General features: G+C 39.0%; 2 protein-coding genes across 4 annotated transcripts; one reads left to right on the forward strand and one right to left on the reverse strand.

Annotated features, from left to right (window-relative positions):
- Window positions 1–3880: 3880 nt before the first annotated feature.
- On the forward strand, window positions 3881–19234 carry LOC134212981 (uncharacterized). Of its 3 annotated transcripts, none has more exons than XM_062691396.1 (3): window positions 3881–4211; window positions 18067–18872; window positions 19023–19234. In XM_062691396.1, exons 1-3 carry the CDS (start codon window positions 4194–4196, stop codon window positions 19162–19164), a joined length of 966 nt encoding a protein of 321 aa, XP_062547380.1. In that variant the 5' UTR covers window positions 3881–4193; the 3' UTR covers window positions 19165–19234. The 3 variants fall into 3 exon arrangements, with proteins under 3 accessions (XP_062547380.1, XP_062547381.1, XP_062547382.1); XM_062691397.1 differs by having other exon boundaries at window positions 18067–18865; XM_062691398.1 differs by having other exon boundaries at window positions 18067–18796.
- Window positions 19170–20612, reverse strand: LOC134212980 (deoxyribose-phosphate aldolase). The gene is made up of 4 exons (XM_062691395.1): window positions 20453–20612; window positions 20042–20389; window positions 19753–19985; window positions 19170–19693 (listed from the first exon to the last, which is right to left on the reverse strand). The coding sequence occupies exons 1-4, from the start codon at window positions 20478–20480 to the stop codon at window positions 19337–19339; spliced, it is 966 nt and encodes a 321-aa protein (XP_062547379.1). The 5' UTR covers window positions 20481–20612; the 3' UTR covers window positions 19170–19336.
- Between the last annotated feature and the right edge of the window lie 1994 nt (window positions 20613–22606).

The raw sequence follows: 22606 nt of genomic DNA on the forward strand, positions 1-22606 counted from the left end.
AAATAGTGTTGCAAGAATGCCTGACACCAACCCTGCAAAGATGATTGGATGAAGTGCGAGGTGGACTGATCAGGTATAAAACGACTTGACGAGCGTGGGGCGCATTCGAGTATGAAGCGATGTGGCCTCGAACCGTGTTGATTCAGTGTTATCTGTTTTGATGTACAGAGGTTGAATAGAATCTGGGACGTTAGAATGATCGGGGTAGGCAAAATTTTCTCAAAATTCTAACGATCATATCTCTGTTCAATTTCAAGAAAATTCTTTGGTTCTGCCAGGTTTCAACAAGGCAATTCAATCTAGTTTTGGAAATCTGGGTCATTTTCAGACCACAGGGTAGCGGAGATATTCCGGATTGTTTGAGGGTATATCAAAAATGCGATTTTGCTCGCTTGTATTTTTCATATGAATGAAATATAGGTTTTTTATATTTTTTTACAGAAACTAGATTTTTTTCTAAGTTGATTGAGATATTGATGTTTCAGATCGGACTATGAACGTAAATTCGTAAAACCAGTTCTGAGCAAGTGGCCATTGTTAAACATTTTCCAAATATATAAAGATTGGTGCCTCTGAAAACGTGAGGTAATTTTTTTTCAATTCTGGACCGTTTTACCTTAATGGCCTTGATGAGCTTCAAAAATCGTGAAGTTCAATATAATGAATTTCACGGTTTTGGAAGCTCATCAAGCCATTAAGGTGAAACTGTCCAGAACCGAAAAAAATACCTCGCGTTTTCAGAGGCACCAATCTCGATAAAGAAGCAACGAATAACTGTCATCTTTTTATTTTGGCTTTGCTGCGTCGCAGCAAGCGTAGAATAAAATGATGACAGCTGCTCGTTTCTTCAGTAGTGGTGCCCTTGAAAATGCGAGGTGGAACAACATTGGATTTCGAAAAGCTCATCCTTAACAATGCAAATATTGTTTTTACTTGTCATAAGACGAGTATGTACAATCCCATCTGTCTCGTACTTGACTCGACTTGTCGACAGTAAAGACAGTTTTTAAAAAGCTTGTATCGAATACCAACAAAATTGTTGGGTGTATGAGAACTAAAGTTTGGATACTGCAAATATCAATTTTATTTGAATATCACTATCACTAATTTATTACCTTTGAATTCTGTCTGAACTTGTCATAGTTTCCGAGCACTATTGAAGGATTATTTTAACATGTAATACAATGAAAAATATTTGTTACTTTAAGAAGACTTTCTTTCGCATCAGTATAAACATGGGTAGCTACCAACGCCACTTGTTACTCTAACTGTGCTAAACAAAAATTGCACAGTCATTAGGTAATCGTAGCAATAATTAGTTATTCAACCAGTCCAAATCAGAACTTCTCCTTCAGCTTCAGATACCCGATCCTACGTAATCAGCCGACAACATCACAAAACATGTTGCTATCTCTGCTGTAAGCTCGGGCATACCTAAGAGATTCCATGTCTACGTCATGCAACCGGCAGTGTGGAAGTTTTTCTCGCTCGAGATAACCCACTAAGCAAGAAAGTAAAAGTAGGCATAACCTATTTTTCCTGACCAACTAACTCACATGTTTATGGCTTCATTACGCCAGCGCGCACAGCTCTAAGGTAAGGCAATGTAATACAGCATCAACACTGGGTTTTGCAGCGCGTCAGCTGCTCAGTCTTAATCTAGTTAGAGTCGTCCACTTGCGCAATAGCTCACTCGCTCCAGCAATGATCTAAGTACTTGTTAACTGGTGCTAGATAGGAGCCAACGAACTTTTCTCCAAACCTGTTTCCCTATTAAGTCGCGTCATAATCGAACATATGGTGCTCACTTCCTTGGTCGGGATCGAGGTAGCCGAACCATAGCATTTTCATACACTAAGTTCATTTTTTCCTATAGGCCTATAAACGGATGACGGTGACAATTTGTATGACGTGGTTTGCGGAGACTTGGCCCAATTAAACTGCAGGTTTCCGTGTCAATTCATGTGTAAAGTGGTTCAGTAAAACACCAATGGCACACGATTAATAAATTCAGTTTGGGCACTCCACCGGAAAATTTGAATATCAGTATTCACCGTTTAACCAAAACTCTCGGTGTGGCAGACAAAATTTTCGCGCGTGTTTTCTACAGCAAAATCATGATTTGTTATGACTAATTCGCCTTTTCACATGTGCAATCAATGTTTGTGGACAGCATTTGGATCACGGCAACTGGCACACGACAACCGCAACGGCGGATATCGAGCTAAACTGTTGCGCAACATGGCGAGGAAAACGAGAGTAAAAGCGCAGCAGGTGTTTGCCCACTGGAATAAATTTTCCACTGTTTTCCTTTTAATTTGCCCGGTAACGAAACCCAATGATAAGGTATGCTGGATCTGGCCGCGAGTGGCGTTTCGAGTGCCAGAGTCTTCATCATCAAGCGCATTATGTGTGCAAGCAAGGGATGTTGTTTTAGATAGTGTGTTACGATAACTCACTAATAAACATTCATAAAAAAGGAAATTGATAATGTTTTCATAAGTAACCACTCGAAAGGAAGGAAGCCAATGTTGGTTACACGTGCAAACTTGATCAAGTCATAACACCTCTTTCTTTCTGGGCATAATCAAAATAAAATAAAATTAATGAGAATAAAGGTCATTCCTACTTATAATTATTCAGACGATTCATTTCGAAATTTTGCATTGAAAGATTTGAAAAACTGTCTTATTTATCAGTCTGCCTTAAAATTAATTTTTTGTGCCTAAGACAGTGGCGCCTTCATATTCATTACCCAATTATGAGTTACAAACGATAGCTAATTAAATCGCATTAGATAATCTCCAGTTTTCTTTGGCATTCGGTCACCATAGGTCTAGGAAATCTCAGCTATTCGCAGATTTTTTAATTTAATTATCTTAATAGAGCGAACCACTGCGAGAAGAAAATTGTTCCACCTTCTTTGCAATAGATTGGCTATGGAGTTAAATGCTGGTGCGGAAGCAATGATGTAGAGTAGATGCTTATTCGCTAATAAACAACAATTGGCGAGAAATCACATAAACAGCAACAACAAAATAATAATAAAATAATTTGTTTGGTATTTTGATGTTAGTTTGACAGAGCTTAAAAAAGGTGATGATGAAGAACTGTTGTCGATAAGAACAATTTGTACTAAAATATCAGATTTGCTTTTATCAGAGCTGGTCAATGTCTCGAGATATTTGTTTTTTACCCCAACGGCATAACCAATTATGCTACGGTGTATTATTCATAGGACCTATTATTTTAACTGTTGACTTAAAAATGCATATCGTTTGTTATTTAGTATACAGGTAGAATGACTAAGGGTTAGAAGATTAAGTTAGGGAACAATTGAGAACAATAGAAAATGTACAGGCTTCATGGAGGGGGCTGCATAATAGAAGGAAAAAGCTGCAAATTACAGCTTCTACTTTTCTCGTAGATCCATACGTATACTTTGCTTACCATGCAACTTAGTATTCTTGTTAGCATTTCTACAGCGTGCTGTATATGCATAGCATGCATTACTATCCTGCATGGTAAGCTATGCATGCAGCATGACCAGAGAATTTTGCCCACATAAAAAGATCTCAGAACAAACCAGCCAGAGAATCAACCTCGTTTCATTGACAATCCAACGAATTTGTATGCAATGCCATCTGAGGATTTTCAGATATACTCTAAGAGCCGTACTTTTTACATACATGGAACTTATCGTTCAGATTCATTCGAATTTTCATCTACGATCCTTTTAGTTTTAACCAAGCATTGCTCTCGCAGTCGGCCTTCTTTCGCTTTGGGTAGGGTTTTCCACCGCACCAAGTGAGCACGTGTTGGAGCGCTGGAGGTGGCCTTTTAATCTATATAAGTAAGGTAGAACGGTTGATTGGAGCGATTATTTACATGTCTCCGGTGAAAAGTGATGGACGTCGATCGGTGGTGAGCAGATACGCAGCAGCAACAGCAGCAGCAGCACTTCAACCCAGTGCCAAGGAACGTGCGGCAGATCGGAGATCACGTGCTCACAAATTCAGTGGCCGGTGCTTGGGAGAGGAGGGGAACCGAAAGCGCGTGGAGTGTGTGGTTGGCGCGCCAGTTTATTGACGTTGGGCTGTTCGAGTGGAAGAAAATTCAGTTGTGCTTTTGTTGTGAAGGAAAACAGTAACGAAAATCCCATTCCGAAGAGTGCAGTTGGTGCAAGTTGCAAAATGAAGCTTATTATTCTGGTAAATTGATTTGAGCTCTAGTGTTTAAGGTTGAATACAGATCCAACTAAGTGTTCAACGCACCCACCTTGATCGGATTATTGCGTGCAATTGAACGTAAGATGTTATGTTATGCGTTGGGCGAATGTTTATCGATCTTACGGTCATTATTGTTGTCTCGATGAACAGAGGGTTTCGCTCGACGAGGCTCCGCTGGTGGAAGATTGTGCAATTAAATTGTGGTGTGAATGAGTTTAATTGGTCCAATGAGAGTGAATTTCCAAATTATGGATATAAGAACTCGTTCAAAACTGTGCCAAACCGACATTTACGATGAGGTGGAGCAATTTGATGCCTGACGAGAAAATTATACGCTTGGAGTTTAACAAAATTAAGAAATAGTGTATTTTATCGGGCAGTTCAACTGAAGTGTTTAATAATAAGATAATCGAATTATCATATAGTTTTCCTTTAAACTAATTTCACAGAAAAATGTGATCGAGAATTCCTGCTATGTAAGACATTTATATAAGACAAGCAGAACGTGCTCTGCTTTGCTTGAGTGTGTTGTTGAATTAGGCGAACTAAATGTTAATTTATGATTTTTTGCGACGTCTCATTAGGGTTATTTGCAACTCACCATATTTTAATGGTTTTCCTACAAATTTTTCATCAAATTCGTGAAATCCTTGTAAATATTAGCACAGCTGATATCTGGACGAATCGATTAGTGGGACGAAAATTTTGCCAATTGGTCCATCCGTTCCTAAGTTATATTGCCTCAAAGAAAAAGCAAAGCCATTTTTATATATAGAGATATGAGCAAGAACAAATGGTGGGTTTTATCGATGCTAGAATATTTATAGATAGTCAAATAACCGCCACCAGTGGTGGTGCGATCAATTTTGCTTGCATTCATCGTTGTTTGCTCACTATCGCTGCCTCGTGTTTGGTCCAAAACATTGTAACGAGCGATTCCGGAGCTTTTCTTTAAACTTAAAAAAGGCCCATTAATTGTTTGAACGTTATATTATTTAGTAAGCAGTTTGTGGAAGGACAAACTTTGTAGCTGAATTGGATGTTAATGAATTACCTGCTTCGAGAGTGCTCACAGTGCTACACCAGGGGTAAATTCTTTTCTAATTAATCGGGAAGACCAGGTACACTTGATCCCTTTTATTTCATTTCCGATGTATAACAGCCGAAAATAAATAAATCTACGCGGTTTCCACAGAGACTTGTGACTGAGACACATAGAACTGAGAAATATTTAATTTTACTTTACTGATGTCCGACAGTATGGGGCCCTCCTTAGCCTAGCGATAAGATTCACGGCTACAAAGCGAGACCATGCTGAGGGTGGCTGAGTTCGATTCCCGGAGCCGGTCAAGACAATTTTCGGATTGGAAATCGTCTCGACTTCCATGGGCATAAAAGTATCATCATGATATACGAATGCAGAAATGGTAAATTGGCTTAGAAACCTCGCAGTTAATAACTGTGGAAGTGCTTAATGAACACTAAGCTGCGAGGCGACAATGTCCCAGTGGGGTATGTAATCCCAATGAAGAAGAAGAAGAAGAATATGTCCGACAGTCCGGATAAACTGATACGGTTGATCAAGACGACGATGGATCGGGTGATGTGCATAGTTCGAGTTTCAGGGGAATACTCGAGTCCTTTCGAAACGCGCAGAGGGTTACGGCAAGGTGATGGTCTTTCGTGCCAACTATTCAACATCGCTTTGGAGGGAGCAATACGAAGGACAGAGATTGACACAAGTGGTACGATTTTCATGGAGTCCGTTCAGCTATTTGGTTTCGTCGACGACATTGATATTATGGCACAAAACTTTGAGAAGATGGATGAAGACTACATCCATTGGCGTAACTACAGGGGGGCTAGGGGGGACTTTAGCCCCACCTAGGATTTAATTGGCCCTCCCTAGAATTTTTTGCTACTTTGTATAAGTATACTGCCGATAACCGCAAGTCGGGCACATCTGTATATGGCGTTCCATGTACAGATGTGCTCGACTTGCGGTTAGCGGCAGTATAGTACATAGAATTTTGTATAGTATTTAATTTTGAACTAAATGCTAATGCTAAACACGAAGGATTTTACGTTCCTTTGATTCTTAACCCCAGGAAGTTTGAGTAGGAACAATGAATGCTGATTCAATGCTGGTTGAATAAATAATAGTAACAATCTATCAGAACAAACACAACTTCTGAGATTTTGAAAGGGAGAAGAAAATTTTCTGAAAAAAATCTAACTATATCCAGTAAAATCAGTTTTTAATGGATTTTATAATCAAGTAAGCAAGTGAATCCTTTAAGGTTTTAAAGTTTTTCCAGAGTGCCGTTAGTAATAAGTCTATCAATGGAATACTTTCGGAAATATGATAGCCAAATCCGTGAAGTCATTAGTTGTGTTAAGTTGTGTGAAAAGTTTTGTTTCGACTTCGCAAATACAACCTATTGTATGACTCTATATAACAGAGAACGGCGACATTCAAAGTTAGATCAAAACTAACAGTAAACAGTTATCACAACATAGCGAGAACAGCTTCAACGTCTGTTCTCTGTGTCTAACTTTCTTTCTGCAGATTTGTCTAAAAAAGCGTTCTAGGGATTTTGCCATTATTTTCTGAAAATTTTGAATTGCTAGTAAACACGCTGGGCTTGAGTAGCTAATCATTAAATAAGAGAAAACTTAGAGTTCTTTCGGATGGATTTCCAAAATATAACAGATTTTTTTCTTTGTTATTTTCGAGATTCCTAGATTTTATATGTCATGAGGGCTGACCGTCGATGAACATTATTTATAATATTCAAGTCGTATATAGATATGTTGAAAGAGCTGCTTGATAAGCTAACATGGCGAAAATAGTAGCTTTTCTGTAACATAGAAATTCTCACGTAATAAAGTTAAAAAAATTGAAAATAGAAACATTTAAAAAAAAGTTAGCCCCCCCTAGAATTTTTGCTTAGTTCCGCCAACTACATCAGACTGAAAAGGAAAGCTATTAAATAGATTGAACTAGTCATCAACCCGTCGAAGACGAAGTACATGATAGGAAGAAAAGAAGACAATGTAAGCCACCCACCACGGGTTGCATTGGTGGTGACGAAATCGAGGTGGTTAAGAATTCGTGTACTTGGGCTTGTACGTACTTTGGACTCCGCAAAATGCTACGATCGAATAGAATTAGCCGCCGTACCAAACTGACTATCTACAAAACGCTTATTAGACCGGTAGTATAGTTAGACGATTTGCATCAGCTGTAATCCTTTAAAAATGGTTCGATAACGATCCGACAGGAACGAGGAGGCGAGCGATCGATTAAGTGCAGGATGATTTGCGGACCTTCCATAGACTGTGTGGTTGGCGACGTGCAGCCATGGTTCGAGCTGAATGGAGAAGACTTGTGCACATGCCACTCCGGCCTTTTTCTTCCTCCATTATTGTTTGGTATTTTAATCACTGCGATCATTTGTTAGATCTATTATGATATATGCCCCATTTGATCTAGCTGTGTCAAGCTGACATTACTATTTAGAGCAATTGCATTACCTTGACTACCAGTGTTATCCCAATACGGTATTATGGTTCTGATGAATCGTACTACCATATTGGGACTTGTTCTCTAAACTTCTGAGAGTTCTATCAAAAGATATTTTTGTTACAACATAAACATTGTCGCTGTCGTCGCTGTCCGCAACATTTTATGCTGGAGAGGATAGGGGATCTGAATGTCAATGAAGGAAAAATACATACGATTTGACAGTTAGGTACCACACATGTTTCGGACAGCAGAACAAAGGTAACCGAAGCGACAATATTTATCTGGTAACTAAAATATCTTTTGTTCTATCAGACCCTTGTTGAAGAACTGTAATCTCTTTCTAAGAAATTGCCGGACAATGGTATAACAGATGTTCCGAGCACATAGAAACAGACATCTCACTCAACACATGTTCCATCGTTCACCTTTTTAACGGTTGATTTAATTTTTTTGTAGGTGGTCAATCGGCCACTGATGGAGCTTCCATCGATTTTGCTTGTGTTTGCCGTATGCGCACTACCGCCATCTGGATACCGAACAATGTTTTCGTGACGATGATTTTGATTGCATTTTGTTCTAAGTGATACGTCTGTTTCTCTGTGTTCCGAGTATTCTACATGTACGCCGCAGAAACGACAAACACCATCTTGAAGATTTCCTAACAGCTTCAAGTGATATCGGTTCGGGCAATGGCCTGTTAGACTTGTGTATGTGTTATGATTATTTATTGATAGATCTAAAATATTGCGAGTGATAAATATGTTTTGTGTGATGAAATGTTTTGACTGTCTCGTAATCAATGTGTTTTTCCAGATGTCTTCTATTTTGGAATGTTCCCAAGATTTGAGTTCCATTCGAAGAGATCACGCAGATACACCACAAATTGGTTCGGGACATATGAATTGTCGAGATGAACCAAGTCTGGCCAGCATATCAGCTCGTTCATTGCCTTCAATGTAACAATGACCAGGAACCCAATACAGGTTTACTTTGTTACGACTACCCAAGGTTTGGAGTGACTGAACACATTCCCAAACGAGTTTAGATGTGCATGTTGCTGATGTCAAAGCTTTCAATGCTGCTTGACTGTCAGACATTATGTAAATATTTGAATGCCTATAATTTCTGCGTAGGCATAATTTAGAGCATTCAAGAATAGCCTGAACTTCAGCTTGGAAAACAGTTGGTCATTTGCCCATGGGAATAAAAAAAAAAGTGGACATCCATCGTTGTTTTTTGCTGTTCTGCGTCAAAATCAAAAGAAAGCAAGCCGGTTGGTTGAATAATTTTGGCTGGAGCTGTAATATATGAAGATTTATAATGATAAATGTGCTCAACCATACACAGAAAAAAGTTATGAAAAGTAAACAGCGCGTAAAACTTGCCATGCGGAAAATTACACTATCCTTTGCTGAAATGGCCCTCTTCCTAACAAGATTGCTTACAACTTGCATGGAATATAGACGATTCACGTCAAATATTGTATACATTTAGGCTATATCCGTTCTGGAATTACGCTAATAATGACGTTCCATTTATGTGCATGATTTTTGGCGTAAATGTCAGTGGATTTTTCTATCTGTGTAGCATATTATAACCTATAGGCCATGGTTTGAGCCATATACCCTATGATACCGAAAAAGATACTCACCCTGTTTGAAAGTTTGTTTGATCAGCGCCACATCCGATGATGAAGTTAAGTTTTTTTTTACGCTGTAGGAGTCGATCGCAGATATTTCTGTGGTAAGATCGTCATGTGCATCACCAAGAAAATATGCCGAAACCATTATAATCTCGGTGTTTTCCCTACAGTACACTGTACCCACACGGGTAAAAATCCGGAGCCAAAAAGTGTCAAAATGAGTCATGATTTCAAGAAAAATGTGTGTTTTTATGTTATGAAAATACACCATGAAAAAAGGTCATGAAATCATGACTCATTTTGCCGTAACGCAAGCTTGGCGTTACGTTTTTGATATTTTATGACGAAATCTGGCAAAATGAGTCATGATATCATGAAGTATGGACTCCGGGACCATGAACTGAAGTCATGAAAACAGAATCATACTTCATGAATCTGGAATCTACCATTTATGGTTCAGATGTTTTTAACGAAAAGTGGAAATTTGGGTCATGATATCATGACGCATGCACACTGAAACCATGAACTAAGGTCATGATCGTAGATACATATTTCATGCATCTGGCATCTGTCATTTATGATTCCAGGGTGTCAGTTCAAATCTCAGAATATAAATCATGAGTTGAAATCATGCATAACTGACTAGCTGACAGCTAAAACAGCTAAGAGGGAACAGAGAAGTACAGATATTATTATCAAGCAAATCTGATTCAAAATGCATTTTGTAACCAATTACCACTCAATCTATTTCAACAAATTCCTTCAAACAGTTCTGCTTCTTATTGTACATTTTCCATGATTTAGTTTAGGCAGAACCTTATTATTTACAAATATTCGAACTATATATCTATTTGAGCCTGCGTAATCATGGAAATTATTGTTATTATGAATTTAAAACTACTGTGAAATTGATTTTGTGTTTTATTTTCATGCTCCAGATAGTTTATGCTTTTGGCTTGTACTGATTAAATTAAGATAATAGATGCCAGTTTGTTAAAAACAGTAATGGATCCAAACCACGGAGCTGAGAATAACACCCATAGAATGTACATCGGCATCAACCGAATCAATAGTCAATCATCAATTTGTTTCGCAGAAATTTTGATCTCCATATTTCTTTGCCCGCTTCCGGAAGAAATTAGATCGCATTTAGCGATCTATAGCAAAGAAGATCAGTGTATATATATAAACTTCCCTAACAACGTAATCGCTAGAAGATACTACGGATCGGAGATCGGCAACATGACAACTTCATGCCAGGTAAAGGCTGCCTACACCTCTGGAATTTGGTCCGCGGATTTTTCCCCCATGTATTTTTGCATAAGCGATGTTTTCGGGATTTGGGCACGGAAAATCAGAATCCCGGCCCCATTTAAAATGCACGGGGATCAAAATCCGGCGGAAAATTTTCCCGAGGTGTAAGGTGGCCTTTAAGCATGAAAAGAATGATAAGACAAACCAAAAATCGCACTTCTTCGATGAAGCGGAAGTCGTGATAGGACTTGAACGGTCGATTTAATGTAAAACGCTTCCACTAGTTCTGGATTATTAGGCGGGTATCAGCTCATATTTGCAATGCTGAAGGAAAACAAATAAAACCAAAATATTTTGATAATCGCACTAACAACGGAACAATTTCCACTCCAAATCGAGAATATCTTTGTGATGCAAAATTGTTAAAGCTATTTATCAATCGGTTAATCGAACGTTTTATCTATATGGGTGAAATTGGGTGAAACACCTGTGCGAATTTCAGCACACAAACGGCACTCTGAATCACGAAAACTTAGCACGTGAAATTAACATGACTTCAACACATGATTGTAAATTTTCTTCTTTTTTTCAATATAACGTATTAAATATAAATATTAAAACTTAAAATTGATTCGAACTTATCTGGATCGGTATACTTAGCAGTAAATATTTAAAATAAAGCAGGAACGAGTACGAGTAACAGGGAAAAACTGCTTCCTGGGTACAGTACAGCGCCACCGTGTCATAGTTGGATTTCGGAACAGCATGTATCAATCGGAATTCTTGCGGCGTACACCGCTAGAATTGGTCCGCAGCTACCAGATTGGATCCGTGAATAGAATAGTCAGAATTGCGGACAGCAGCACCTCGATGCAAGCACGAGCAGGATCAATTCTGTAAACATTCTCTGAATTTGTCGGTTTAGTTCGATACAGAACCAATGGATGAACAACGGGAGAATGACCGTGAAGCCCAGGTATAACCAATCGTAGTGGCGTAGGTCTGAGTCAGGTCAGGGCGGGCACATGTACTGCTTGTCCACTCGGAAGCCTCGCATACAAGCACCGCATTCGCCATAGGATGAGTTTTCCAGAAGAGTCCGTCCATATGTAGTATAGTCTGGGGCACTCTTCCATTGTTATCTGCATACACATAAACCGATAAAAATCGCGGATCCAAGATTATTAATATTTTCTTATAACTATTGAACTATTTAATTATTTGAAAAAAAAATGACGAAAACACGACCAGAAAACATCTGCAAGGGACGCCTTGACAGAAATGAAATGAGAAAAAATTGACACGTTTGCGTAACGCTGATATTTTTGACGTATTTTCATGACTCTAAGTCATGTTTTCATGACTCTTGGTCATGATTCCATGACTCATAGTCATGTTTCCAAGACTCAGTGTCATTTTTCATGACTCAGCTGCATGATTTCATGACTCAGAGTCATGAAAACATAACTCAATATCATAATATTTTATTTTAGAAAATGCGGCTTGCTTTTTGATAACGCTTCTGGCGAGTATGAACTAAATTCAAGAAAAAATGCAATTTTTCATCATGCTATACGTCGTTTGGGTCATGATATCATGAATTGTAGTCATGATATCATGACCCAACCGGTTTTATGAAATCATGACTTTTTATTCATGAATTCGGTTGCGGATTTTTACCCGTGCATGGGAACCACCTAGTTGAATAAGAGCAACGTTAAAGTGCCTTTTAAAAACACCTCCAAAAAGCTCACTAGGAAAGCTTCAAACATTTTTGTGCTAACAACCTTTACCAGAAGTCCGTCTTTCTTTGGATGTATTGAATGATCAGACTTTTGATTCGAATGACGTAAGTTTGCTTTTGTTTCCCTCTTAGGGGCCATTCACAACGCTATAGGGGAAGGGAGGGGGTCAGGTCGAGCGTTACGATCCATACAAAAAATTAAACCTTCTATACAAAAAGCGTTCGACAAGGAGGGTGGTACTCAGGTACTCAGAGCTGTTTGTTGCGTTACATAAATTGATAAAGAACCCTTACTCAGAGCTGACTGTTGGCCCTTGTTTATTGAGCGTGAATATTTTACTTTAATGGTGGGCCATCTTGCATGAATACTAACTGGGTTTTATTGAGTGCTAAAGGAACTTTTGTAACATGTGTTCTGAAGGGCCTAATATATTGAAATTTGCATTAAGTGAATTTCAGGTGGTTGTTCGGAGTTTGAAACAATTTTTGCTATGCGTGTTTGGTATTTGGAACAAAGCTTGGTAGAATAAAATCATTCAGTATCGATAGTCACAATAGATAAAATATGATTATCTAGGGGCTGTCCATAAACCACGTAGACTCTTGAAGGGGGGGGAGGGGTTTCGAAAAAGTCTACGATAGTCTACGAAGGGGAATGGGGGGGTATATCAAAAGTCTACGTAGACTTTTTTTATAATTTTTTTTTAACGATATATACAGCAGCTTTGAGCGGAGTTCATTTATTTTTTCATTTATTCAGACTAAGGCCGAAGTGGCTTGTGCGGTATATAAGAGTCTTCTCCATTCGGCTCGGTCCATGGCTACACGTCGCCAACCACGGAGTCTATGGAGGGTCCGCAAGTTATCTTCCACCTGATCGATCCACCTTGCCCGCTGCACACCTCGCCTTCTTGTGCCTGTCAGATCGTTGTCGAGAACCATTTTCACCGGGTTACTGTCCGACATTCTGGCTACGTGCCCGGTCCACCGCAGTCGTCCGATTTTCGCGGTGTGAACGATGGATGGTTCTCCCAGCAGCTGATGCAACTCGTGGTTCATTCGCCTCCTCCACGTACCGTCCGCCATCTGCACCCCACCATAGATGGTACGCAACACTTTCCTTTCTAAAACTCCAAGCGGAGTTCACTAGTTTGATTATTTTTAGGATTTTCCGTTTTTTTGCATGACTTGACCGAAATAATCTCTTGCGTTTCTCCATAAAAATGTCCAAAGTATTCTATAAAAATTTTCGAAAAATTTTCAACATCCCCACTTGGATTTTACTGCAGATTCTACTAGAATTTCTTTTGATTTTCGGAACTTCTTTGCAAACTATGGAAATTATGTCGTACTTCTACGGATTTTTCTTTTAATTTACAAAGGAAGCATTTTGGAATATCCCAGAAAAAGTTATTAGAATGCCCGAAAGATATTCTTTGGAGCTTGTAAAGGGAATTCTCCGAAATTTCAGCGAGAAACCGTTCAGAATATTCACTGGAGATTTCCTGGGAAGTCCTCGGAATTTTTTTCTTAATTTCGGAAATTCTTCGGGATAAAAAAAGCCTTTCTATTTTTTATGAAAATTTATTCGAATTTTTTACGAGAAGTTCATAAAAATTTTAACTGAAAACTCTCTAGAATTTCCGCCGAAAATTATTCAGAAAATTCCTTGGAATGCCCATAAGATTTTTTTTAATTTCCTACAGAAATTGTTCCAAATTTGCAAGAGAAATTAAAAAATATCGTAGGAAACCGTTCTAAATTTCCACTTATTTACTTATAAACTTTTGGAATTTAGAAAAAAAATCTTGAGATTTCAACAGATGATAATTCAGTGGGATATTACGTGGAACTTTCAAGAAAAGCATCGGAATTATCACGGAGAGTTCTTTGGAGTATTTCAAGGTTATCAATCGGGAAATTTTACGAAATTTCCACGCAAAACCTATTGGAATGTAGAATTAACATTTTCGGAATTTTAACTCGATTTTTTCCAAATTCTGAAAATTCTTCGGTTCTCCCAATTTTGAACCGGCGTTGAGAATCATATAGGTCAGATGCGTGACAAATTTTATCAGTGGCGCGCCGATACAAAAGTGTCGGCGATGGTGGCGCACACCTCTAGGAGGAATTGAATTCAACTGTAATTAAATTGATTGGCTTTGAGATTTGATTTCAGGAGTTATGGATAGAGGATTAAATTTGATTTCGTTTCAATTTTATTTTTGTTTTGTTGGATTTTGTTCAGATTGATTTTATGATGTTTTAAATACGAACTTTGTTGTAATGTTTACATGGTAATATAATTGAATAGCTGAATTGCTTAAAACGTGGTTGATTTCCATATTTTTCCAATCACATATGAGGTTTTGTAAATTTTGGAAAAGTCTACGTAGACTTCAAGGGGTGGGGGGAGGGGTTTCGGAAAAGTCTACGAAAGTCTACTAGGGGGGACGGGGGGGTTTGAAAAAGTGAAATTTCGGTCTACGTGGTTTGTGGACAGCCCTCTAGCTAGAGGTGTGCGCCGTCGCTGCTGCTGACAGTTTTTGGCACAGCAGAGGTGAACCAGCCAAGAGCTGAAAGCCTGTTTAATAAAGAAGAAAACGTTTTTGGCACGCCGCCTACGACATTTTTGCATCGACGGCGCGTTGCCGTTTAAAATTTGTCACGCCGCTGATCAATAATTTTCCACGCCGTGTCAAATTTGAAAAGCTCCATAGAATTTTCCGTGGAAATTTCGAAGATTCCGTGGAATTTTCGTAGAATTTCCCGTTTGATTAATTCCTACAACAAAACGTTGAAACTCCAGAGAGCTTTTCATGAAAAACAACGTTTTCCTTAAATTTTTCATACAATTTTCAATTGAAATTTCGAAAAGCCTTCCGAAAAAACTAAGAATCACTTTGAGAGGAAATTTCGACATTTTCTACCTAACGATCATTTCTACCAATCGGTATTTTCGGCCAAATGAACTATTTGATTAAATTAAATTAAAAAAATAATCAATTCTATACTTTCGCCTCTAATGCTATCATGAACATGTACGTCCGAATTTGGAAGATGATATTAGCATTTCCATATCATTAAAAAAATAAATTTTCCCGGCCAAGTTACCAGTTCAGCCGAATGTTTCTTTAGTCTGTATAACGCTTTTGGCTAAATCACATTTTCTGTTAAACCATACCTAATAATCTAATAACCGAATGACGGGCTGAAGTACATAGTATGGTGAAATGTCATTGGCATTCATTTGTATAATTTTCTCAGAATTTTTTTTAGAAGCTTGAAATCAATTCATGAAACATGACGAACTTATAGCGCTTAAATGTGCCTACAACTTTGTCTAACAAGACATTTCTGTAAATAAGTCGTGGGAGGCAAATGTCATTATAGTGACACGTGGCATTTTTGATGGATTTCACTCTCTAGCGTCAGATGTTATTTATTGCAATTGCAAATTATTCAGCGCAATATATCTTTGGACAAAAATATAGGTCTACTCAATCATTGTAAGTGCATAAAAAATATGAAGTGAGATCATCTTGTGATTTTTTTAACAATTTAGTCAGAAAACAAGCAGATGGTATTTTAAAATATTGAGCCGAAGGTCACAATACGGAAAGGCTATTGGCCAATCATATCATAAGGCGAAACCCATCTAGCCGAAAATATCATTAAGAAAAGGTCATTTGGCCATGTAGATTCTAAAGAATTTTTCAAAGAATTAGCAACACTTAAGAGTAGGTTCTGTGAAGAATCCGACAAAAAAAATTCAAATGAATATTTTGGAAAACCTAGTAAATTTTCTGGGGTAGTTCATCAAATTTTTCCTACGAAATACAAAAGATTCTCCTGTTAATGTCCAGAAAAAGTTATTTTTCTAAAGAAATGAACGTAATATAATTTGCTACGCCGATTGACGTCGCTGCAGCCGTCTAAAATGGCTTTCGGCGTGACGCCAAGAACGCCGCGCCGCCGATCAAAATTCTGAAACACGCCGCCGCTCACGATTTTCGGACTTTACGAAGTTTTTTATTCTTCCGTTTTTCGATGTAAACAATTGATCAATTATAGACCAACATTTGAAAAGGGCGTAACAGCCAACAATTATTCTTTGTCTATTTATATAGCTAATGTAGATAAGGAACTACAACGCATAAATTTCGGCTGTTACGTACTTTTCATATGTAGGTCTACACAGTTCGAGTGTGTCGGTGATCTGGATACACCATTAGTTGAACCTAATCGGGCACATGAAACCCAGCTCTGAAATGGGATCGAAATCACTATCGGACTTAATCAGAAAACCAAAAATTTCGGAACCAAAAATTGGTCGGAATCTTTATAGGGCCCAACTCCGTTGGTTGTTGATCGAAATCGTCATCGGATCTACAGTCGAAATTCGCTGGTTGGGCCACAAACTCGACCCAACTAACGGATTAAGTTTTTTTTTAGTGTCAGTCATTTGAACACGTGCATTCTGACTCGAACGACACAAATGATGTCCAGAAACGTCAAATTCCGATTTCTGTGGTTCCACCGGATTTCGACATATGATCGCTTTTTAGTTGGGTCATGCCCCAACCAGTATTAGAATCACCACTGTATTCGGATCAATAAAAAATATCTTTGCAGTAGGTCTGGTGAACAGAATTGTGCCAATGAAATCTAACTCTGAAGTGGATTGTTCAATGTTTGTGATATGATCAAGAACATCCGATGGATACCTATGAGTTAAGTTTTCTTCTAGATTCTAGCTATAAAGGACATTCTTCTAATTCAAAGTTGCAAAAATCTCTGCAGAAGCTCCTATATAGTGAAACCATCATTATTATTGCAAATAGGGGAACTGTTCCATTTTCCATCTCACTGAACACATATTTATCTCATCGCGAAACAAAGAAATACGGAAAAAAATTCGATAAAACAAGACCAAAAATTGGACCAAAAGTTTAACCCACCGACCTTGCTCGGGTTTACATTTTTTGCCTTCAAACTGTCAATAGTTGATTTCATTGCAGCGCGTAGATTGTCCTCAGAGCGAGGATTTCTCCACAACACACCAGACCGTTGAATTTTCATGATTGTTCGGCTTTCCCAGCAAAATGTTTTTGCTTTTTCAGGCGGATTCCACTAGACGAAATATTGAGTGATTTACCCGTACATATAGGTTTTGTGAGTTATATTGCCTAAAAGGAAATGCAAACTCATTGTCATATCTACAGATCTACATTGTTGATTATGAATGTAGTTATTCCCTACATTACAATACACTAGAAAAAACTGAATAATTTCAAACCAATGAATTTTAGAAATAAATTGTCCTTACTATAGTGACCAAAAATGGAACTAGTCCGATCCACGCATATGGGTATCTAACAATACGATTTTCAAATAACTTTTTGGATAAGATAATATCAGATTTTTCTACCCTTTTTGGCCCTTTCAAATTGGTGTTACGCCGACAATATAAGAATCTAGAAATTTGATTATGCCATGATTTCATAATTGTGAGAAAATCTGAAACCTGTTGGTTGGGTATGAAAATGCCCAGATCTCTCGAATATGGCTTTAAACTTGTAATGGGTATTCTTAGTCATAAAATTATATGATACCATATGTAGCGTTTTATTTTCCCCTGATAGTCTTTTTCCGTGTCTGCTTTTAGTTATCGGTATGCTTATTCAGCATCATCGCACAATCCAGCGCTCTACCAATGAAAGTCAGCAAGCCACAGGCCCTCGTCACCAGCCGTGAAGATCGCTCATCAGACGTCGCCCCTGCAAGCACAATTCCTACCAAAAAAGATGCAGCCTCAGCCTTGAAACCCGGTACCGGGTATTTCATTCGAGTGGTCCCCAAGGAGCAGGACGAATTCGAACGATTGATGGATTTTTTCGCAGTTGGGGAGATCGATTCGCCCAGCGAGTTAGCCGGATCTCCCCAAAAGACGTCCTACGGCTCCTATAGTCCACGACAGGATGATCTGACGGAACCACTACTGCCGCCACCGGTCGACCAGAACGAACCCAACTACTATACTGCCAAACTGAGAAAAAGCAAGAGCAAGAAGTACATCCCAAATCAGAAACTGGTGAATCTGAAGAATATGGAAAACATCGAAAACACCGAGAATGAAAAATCCAGGCAGAATGCCGGATATCCCAGTAGCGGTGAAATCGATGAGGTGGACTTTTTGGGGGGACTTGATCTGGAGAAGCTACTGGCGTCCGCTTGGCTCACGCAGGCCGATGCTGACGCGGAAGCTGCCAAAGGGAAAGTTACCTCCAGCACCGCCAGGGAGTTGAAGCAGGCTGAGTTGAACATGGGAGAGTTTGTGCCCAGTCAGCAGCGTCGAATGGACGAAAACACCCGATGGTTGCCGAACGAACACGAAGGTGCACGAGTTGATTATCAGCTACACGGTCATAAAGGGCCTGGTAGCTATGCGTTTGGATTTGACACGGGTAACGGGTAAATCGGGGGCTCGGCTGTGTGCGCGTTACTAATCGCACGTTGGGTTTTTGGTGGATGGTGGCAATCTGGGGAGGAAGTTTGTGTGATATTTGTGTGGTTTCCAATTTGAAAAAGTTGATAAAATAAAGATGATTTTATTTATTGTAGGAAGGATCGGAAGTTCCACGTAGAGGAGCGAGACAACGACGGTAACGTAAGAGGTCGCTACGGATATTATACCAAAAGCGGGAAGTTAAGAATTGTGAAATATCGATCATCACCTGAAAAAGGCTTTCAAGTGGAGAGCTAGGAGTATGCAATTTTTTAGTTATTTATTTTTACACATTGTACAAATTTTAATAAAGATAAAATATTGAAAACCGTTGTAAACTTTGTGAACTCATACTGCACCTTTTTTGAAAGGCAAGTTAGGTAAAATGTAATTTATATGTTGCATTGTCAGCCTGATTATGATTTATCGATTATACTTTGAGACATTTGTCATGAGAAATTTGTACATACTGATCTATTAGACTGTAGTATTGTTTTTCTACATCATCCAAAAGCCCTGATGCTCCAAACCGGAACAGCTCTGGTTGAAGCCACTCATCACCAAGTGTTTCTTGAATCATGATCATCCAGGCTACGGCATCCTTAACGGAACGAACGCCTCCAGCTGGCTTGAGTCCGACCTTCTTTCCTGTCATCCTGTGGAATTCTTGAATTGCACGGATCATAACCAACCCTACTGGTAAGGTTGCGTTGACTGCTTCTTTACCAGTGGATGTTTTAATGAAATCTGATCCGGCCAGCATTGCAACCATCGATGCTTTGTAGACCTAAATAATAAAAAAATGGCAATCATGTCAAACATTCAGATGAAAAATGAGTAACTCACGTTAACCATAGTTCCACACTCGCCGATACCCAAAATTGTCTTCAGATGGGCCCGATCACCGCAAGCATGTCGCATTTTTAAAATTTCATCATAAAGCTGCTCCCATTTGTTGTTCAGCACTAGACTACGATCTACAACTATATCAATTTCACGCGCTCCTTGGCTAATGGCATATTCGATCTCAATCAAACGCGATTGCAGTGGGTACAATCCAGAAGGAAAACCAGTTGCAACTAGAAGAATGGATGATTGAAAGCTTTCACCTTCTATCGTTTCGTATTTCTCTTACCTGCGGCAATGTTGATTTCACAAGCCATTCCCAATGCCTGTAATGATTCTAACGCATCGTGTACCCGACTCGGGTAGACACAAACGGCAGCAGTGTGGATGCTTCCAACAGCAGCACCGCCCAGGTGCCTTTCTGGAAATGGATGGGCAGCCCGGAAGCAGAGCCGTTCCACGTTTGCCCTGGTGTCGTCACCACTCAGGGTGGTCAGGTCGGTTAGACGGAGTGCCTTTAGCGTCCAGTGCAGCATTTGTGCCGGAGTTTGTTGCTTGATAAGCGATGACGTCAAAAGGTCAACCGACTGTTCTACGCTGCGCAGATTGATGTAGACATTTTTCAGCACAGAGGCATCTAGTAAATGATGAATGGTATAGTTAAGCATCTTCAAGTAATAATATAAATAATGAAGCTTACCAAATGGATATATTCTTTCTTCATACATGTTGCTTTTGATGTATATTAGTTATAGGAATGCAGAGACTAAACCGGCTGATCTTAGGTTTGAAATACTACTGATAGCAAATGAAAGATTGGAATGAGTAAACTAAAGCAAAGCGATATGGTATGAGTGTTAGACTATCAATATCAAATTCCGATGTGTCTACGTAAAACGCTTGTAGTAATGTCACATCAGTATACTTGATTCGAGCGAACGAGGGACTCCTCTTTGGCGATAAGTATTCCTATTGGAATTTTCATGCAATTTAGACGAAATGAGATAACTTGTACACAATTCAACTCTTGAAAGATATATCCATATATGTAAATATATTGCATTTGAAGTGCCCGTTGGCATACTCATCCACAGAGAACAGACATGGAGGCTCAAACAAAATTTCTTACAATGCATGTGAAAACAATCAAGCGAACCTCAACGCCATCGACGTCGACATTGCAACTCACAATATAATGCAAATGCAAAACGACATTAGCGCCATTTTTGATGATGCAAGCGCTGATTCTGCACGGGATAATGGCGACATTCTAAAGTTATTTCAAAGATAACAGATATTTAGGCAAGAACAGATTTTATCTAATCAACTGATAACGGAAGTACATACGTATGCAGCTGATTAGCAATCATCGAACACAGCCAATATGTTTGACAACTGTATTTGGGGTATGTATCACACTAAAATGATCGTGGCGCCATTTCTAAATGATTGCCAATTGTATTCTTAACGTTGAGTATATTCGAATCAACAGTTGCGAATGTTTACACACGTATCGAATACCAGCCTCAATATTTATTATCTATGGTTATTTGATAATGAACAGTAAAAACTTATCACAACATAGCGAGTACAGCTTCAACGTCTGTTCTCTGTGACTCATCGTACACTAAACCACAGATAACAGATATTTAGGCTACAGCAAATTTTATTGAAAATCCTGTGCAACCTTTTGAATTGATATACGTTGACCCACTACTGCCATCTACTCAACTGATTGCGGAAGTACTTACGGATGCAGCTGATTAGCAACCGTCGAATGCATTTGACAGTAATATTTGGGCTGCGTTTTCCACAACAAAGAGCTTTGCGTCATCTCCTAACAATTTCCAAACGCAGTCCGAGAACTCTAGAATTTTTAAATGATCGATAATGACGCTGAGTACGTCCTCACGGTCTATCGGGGATGGGAAGGAATTGGTTATGCAATCACTAGCCCACTGCAAGCCGAGAACACCTCTGCACTCGTCACGAGTTCATGCTGAATTTTATTGGAATCTGAGGGGCTAAGGTTCTATGGCAGAGGTTCGTCTTGGTTAACGGGTTGGTTAACGGCATATTTGGCTACATGACCTAGTCGACCAAACAACCTGTTGGTGCAAACTGTTTTTTCGACCAAATTATCAGTTCGGCCGTCTTTGGCCAAAAGACCGTTTGCGTCCTATCAATGAAAAATGTTTGGGGTTGTATACAAGACACGACCGCCCGATGTAAACTACGTAAAACCAAATATATTACACTGAGCCTTATAGGAAGTGGGACCATTTGGGCAACACCCCCTATTCCCGTCCGCAACGATAATAACTCGACCGCGTTCCAACCAAATGGCTTGATTTTTTGTACATCACTAGATATCGACAGAAACTAACCATGTACTAAAAAACAAGCAATTCGATTGTTATGCGCTCGAGTAATGAACGTTGCTGACGGGAATAGGGGTGCTGCCCAAATGGTTCTCTACCCTATTCCGCTCTATATATAAAAGAAGGAACTAACCCACCGCCACTAGGGGAAGTGGGGGTAGCACGCCCATAGGGGTTAAAACGCGCCACCCCTGAATAAGGTTAAATATCCCCATTTTGATTACACTGGATTCTGTTTTTACACGATTTATATTTTCTCAATTTTACACTCACCCTAAATGTATAACGCATATCAATTATCATGTGATTTTTCTTTGATTTATTCTGGATTTTTTGAAACATGTTGCGAAGAGTTTGATGGTAAATTGAAGTCACACGATCAAAAACACGAGCGAAAAAAAATCGTGTAAAAATAAAATCCTGTGTATTTTCAATAGTCTATACGATAAAGCAATGAAAAATATTGCCATTGG

Source organism: Armigeres subalbatus, chromosome 2 (assembly GCF_024139115.2).
Source record: "Armigeres subalbatus isolate Guangzhou_Male chromosome 2, GZ_Asu_2, whole genome shotgun sequence".
Classification (NCBI taxonomy): Eukaryota; Metazoa; Arthropoda; class Insecta; order Diptera; family Culicidae; genus Armigeres; species Armigeres subalbatus.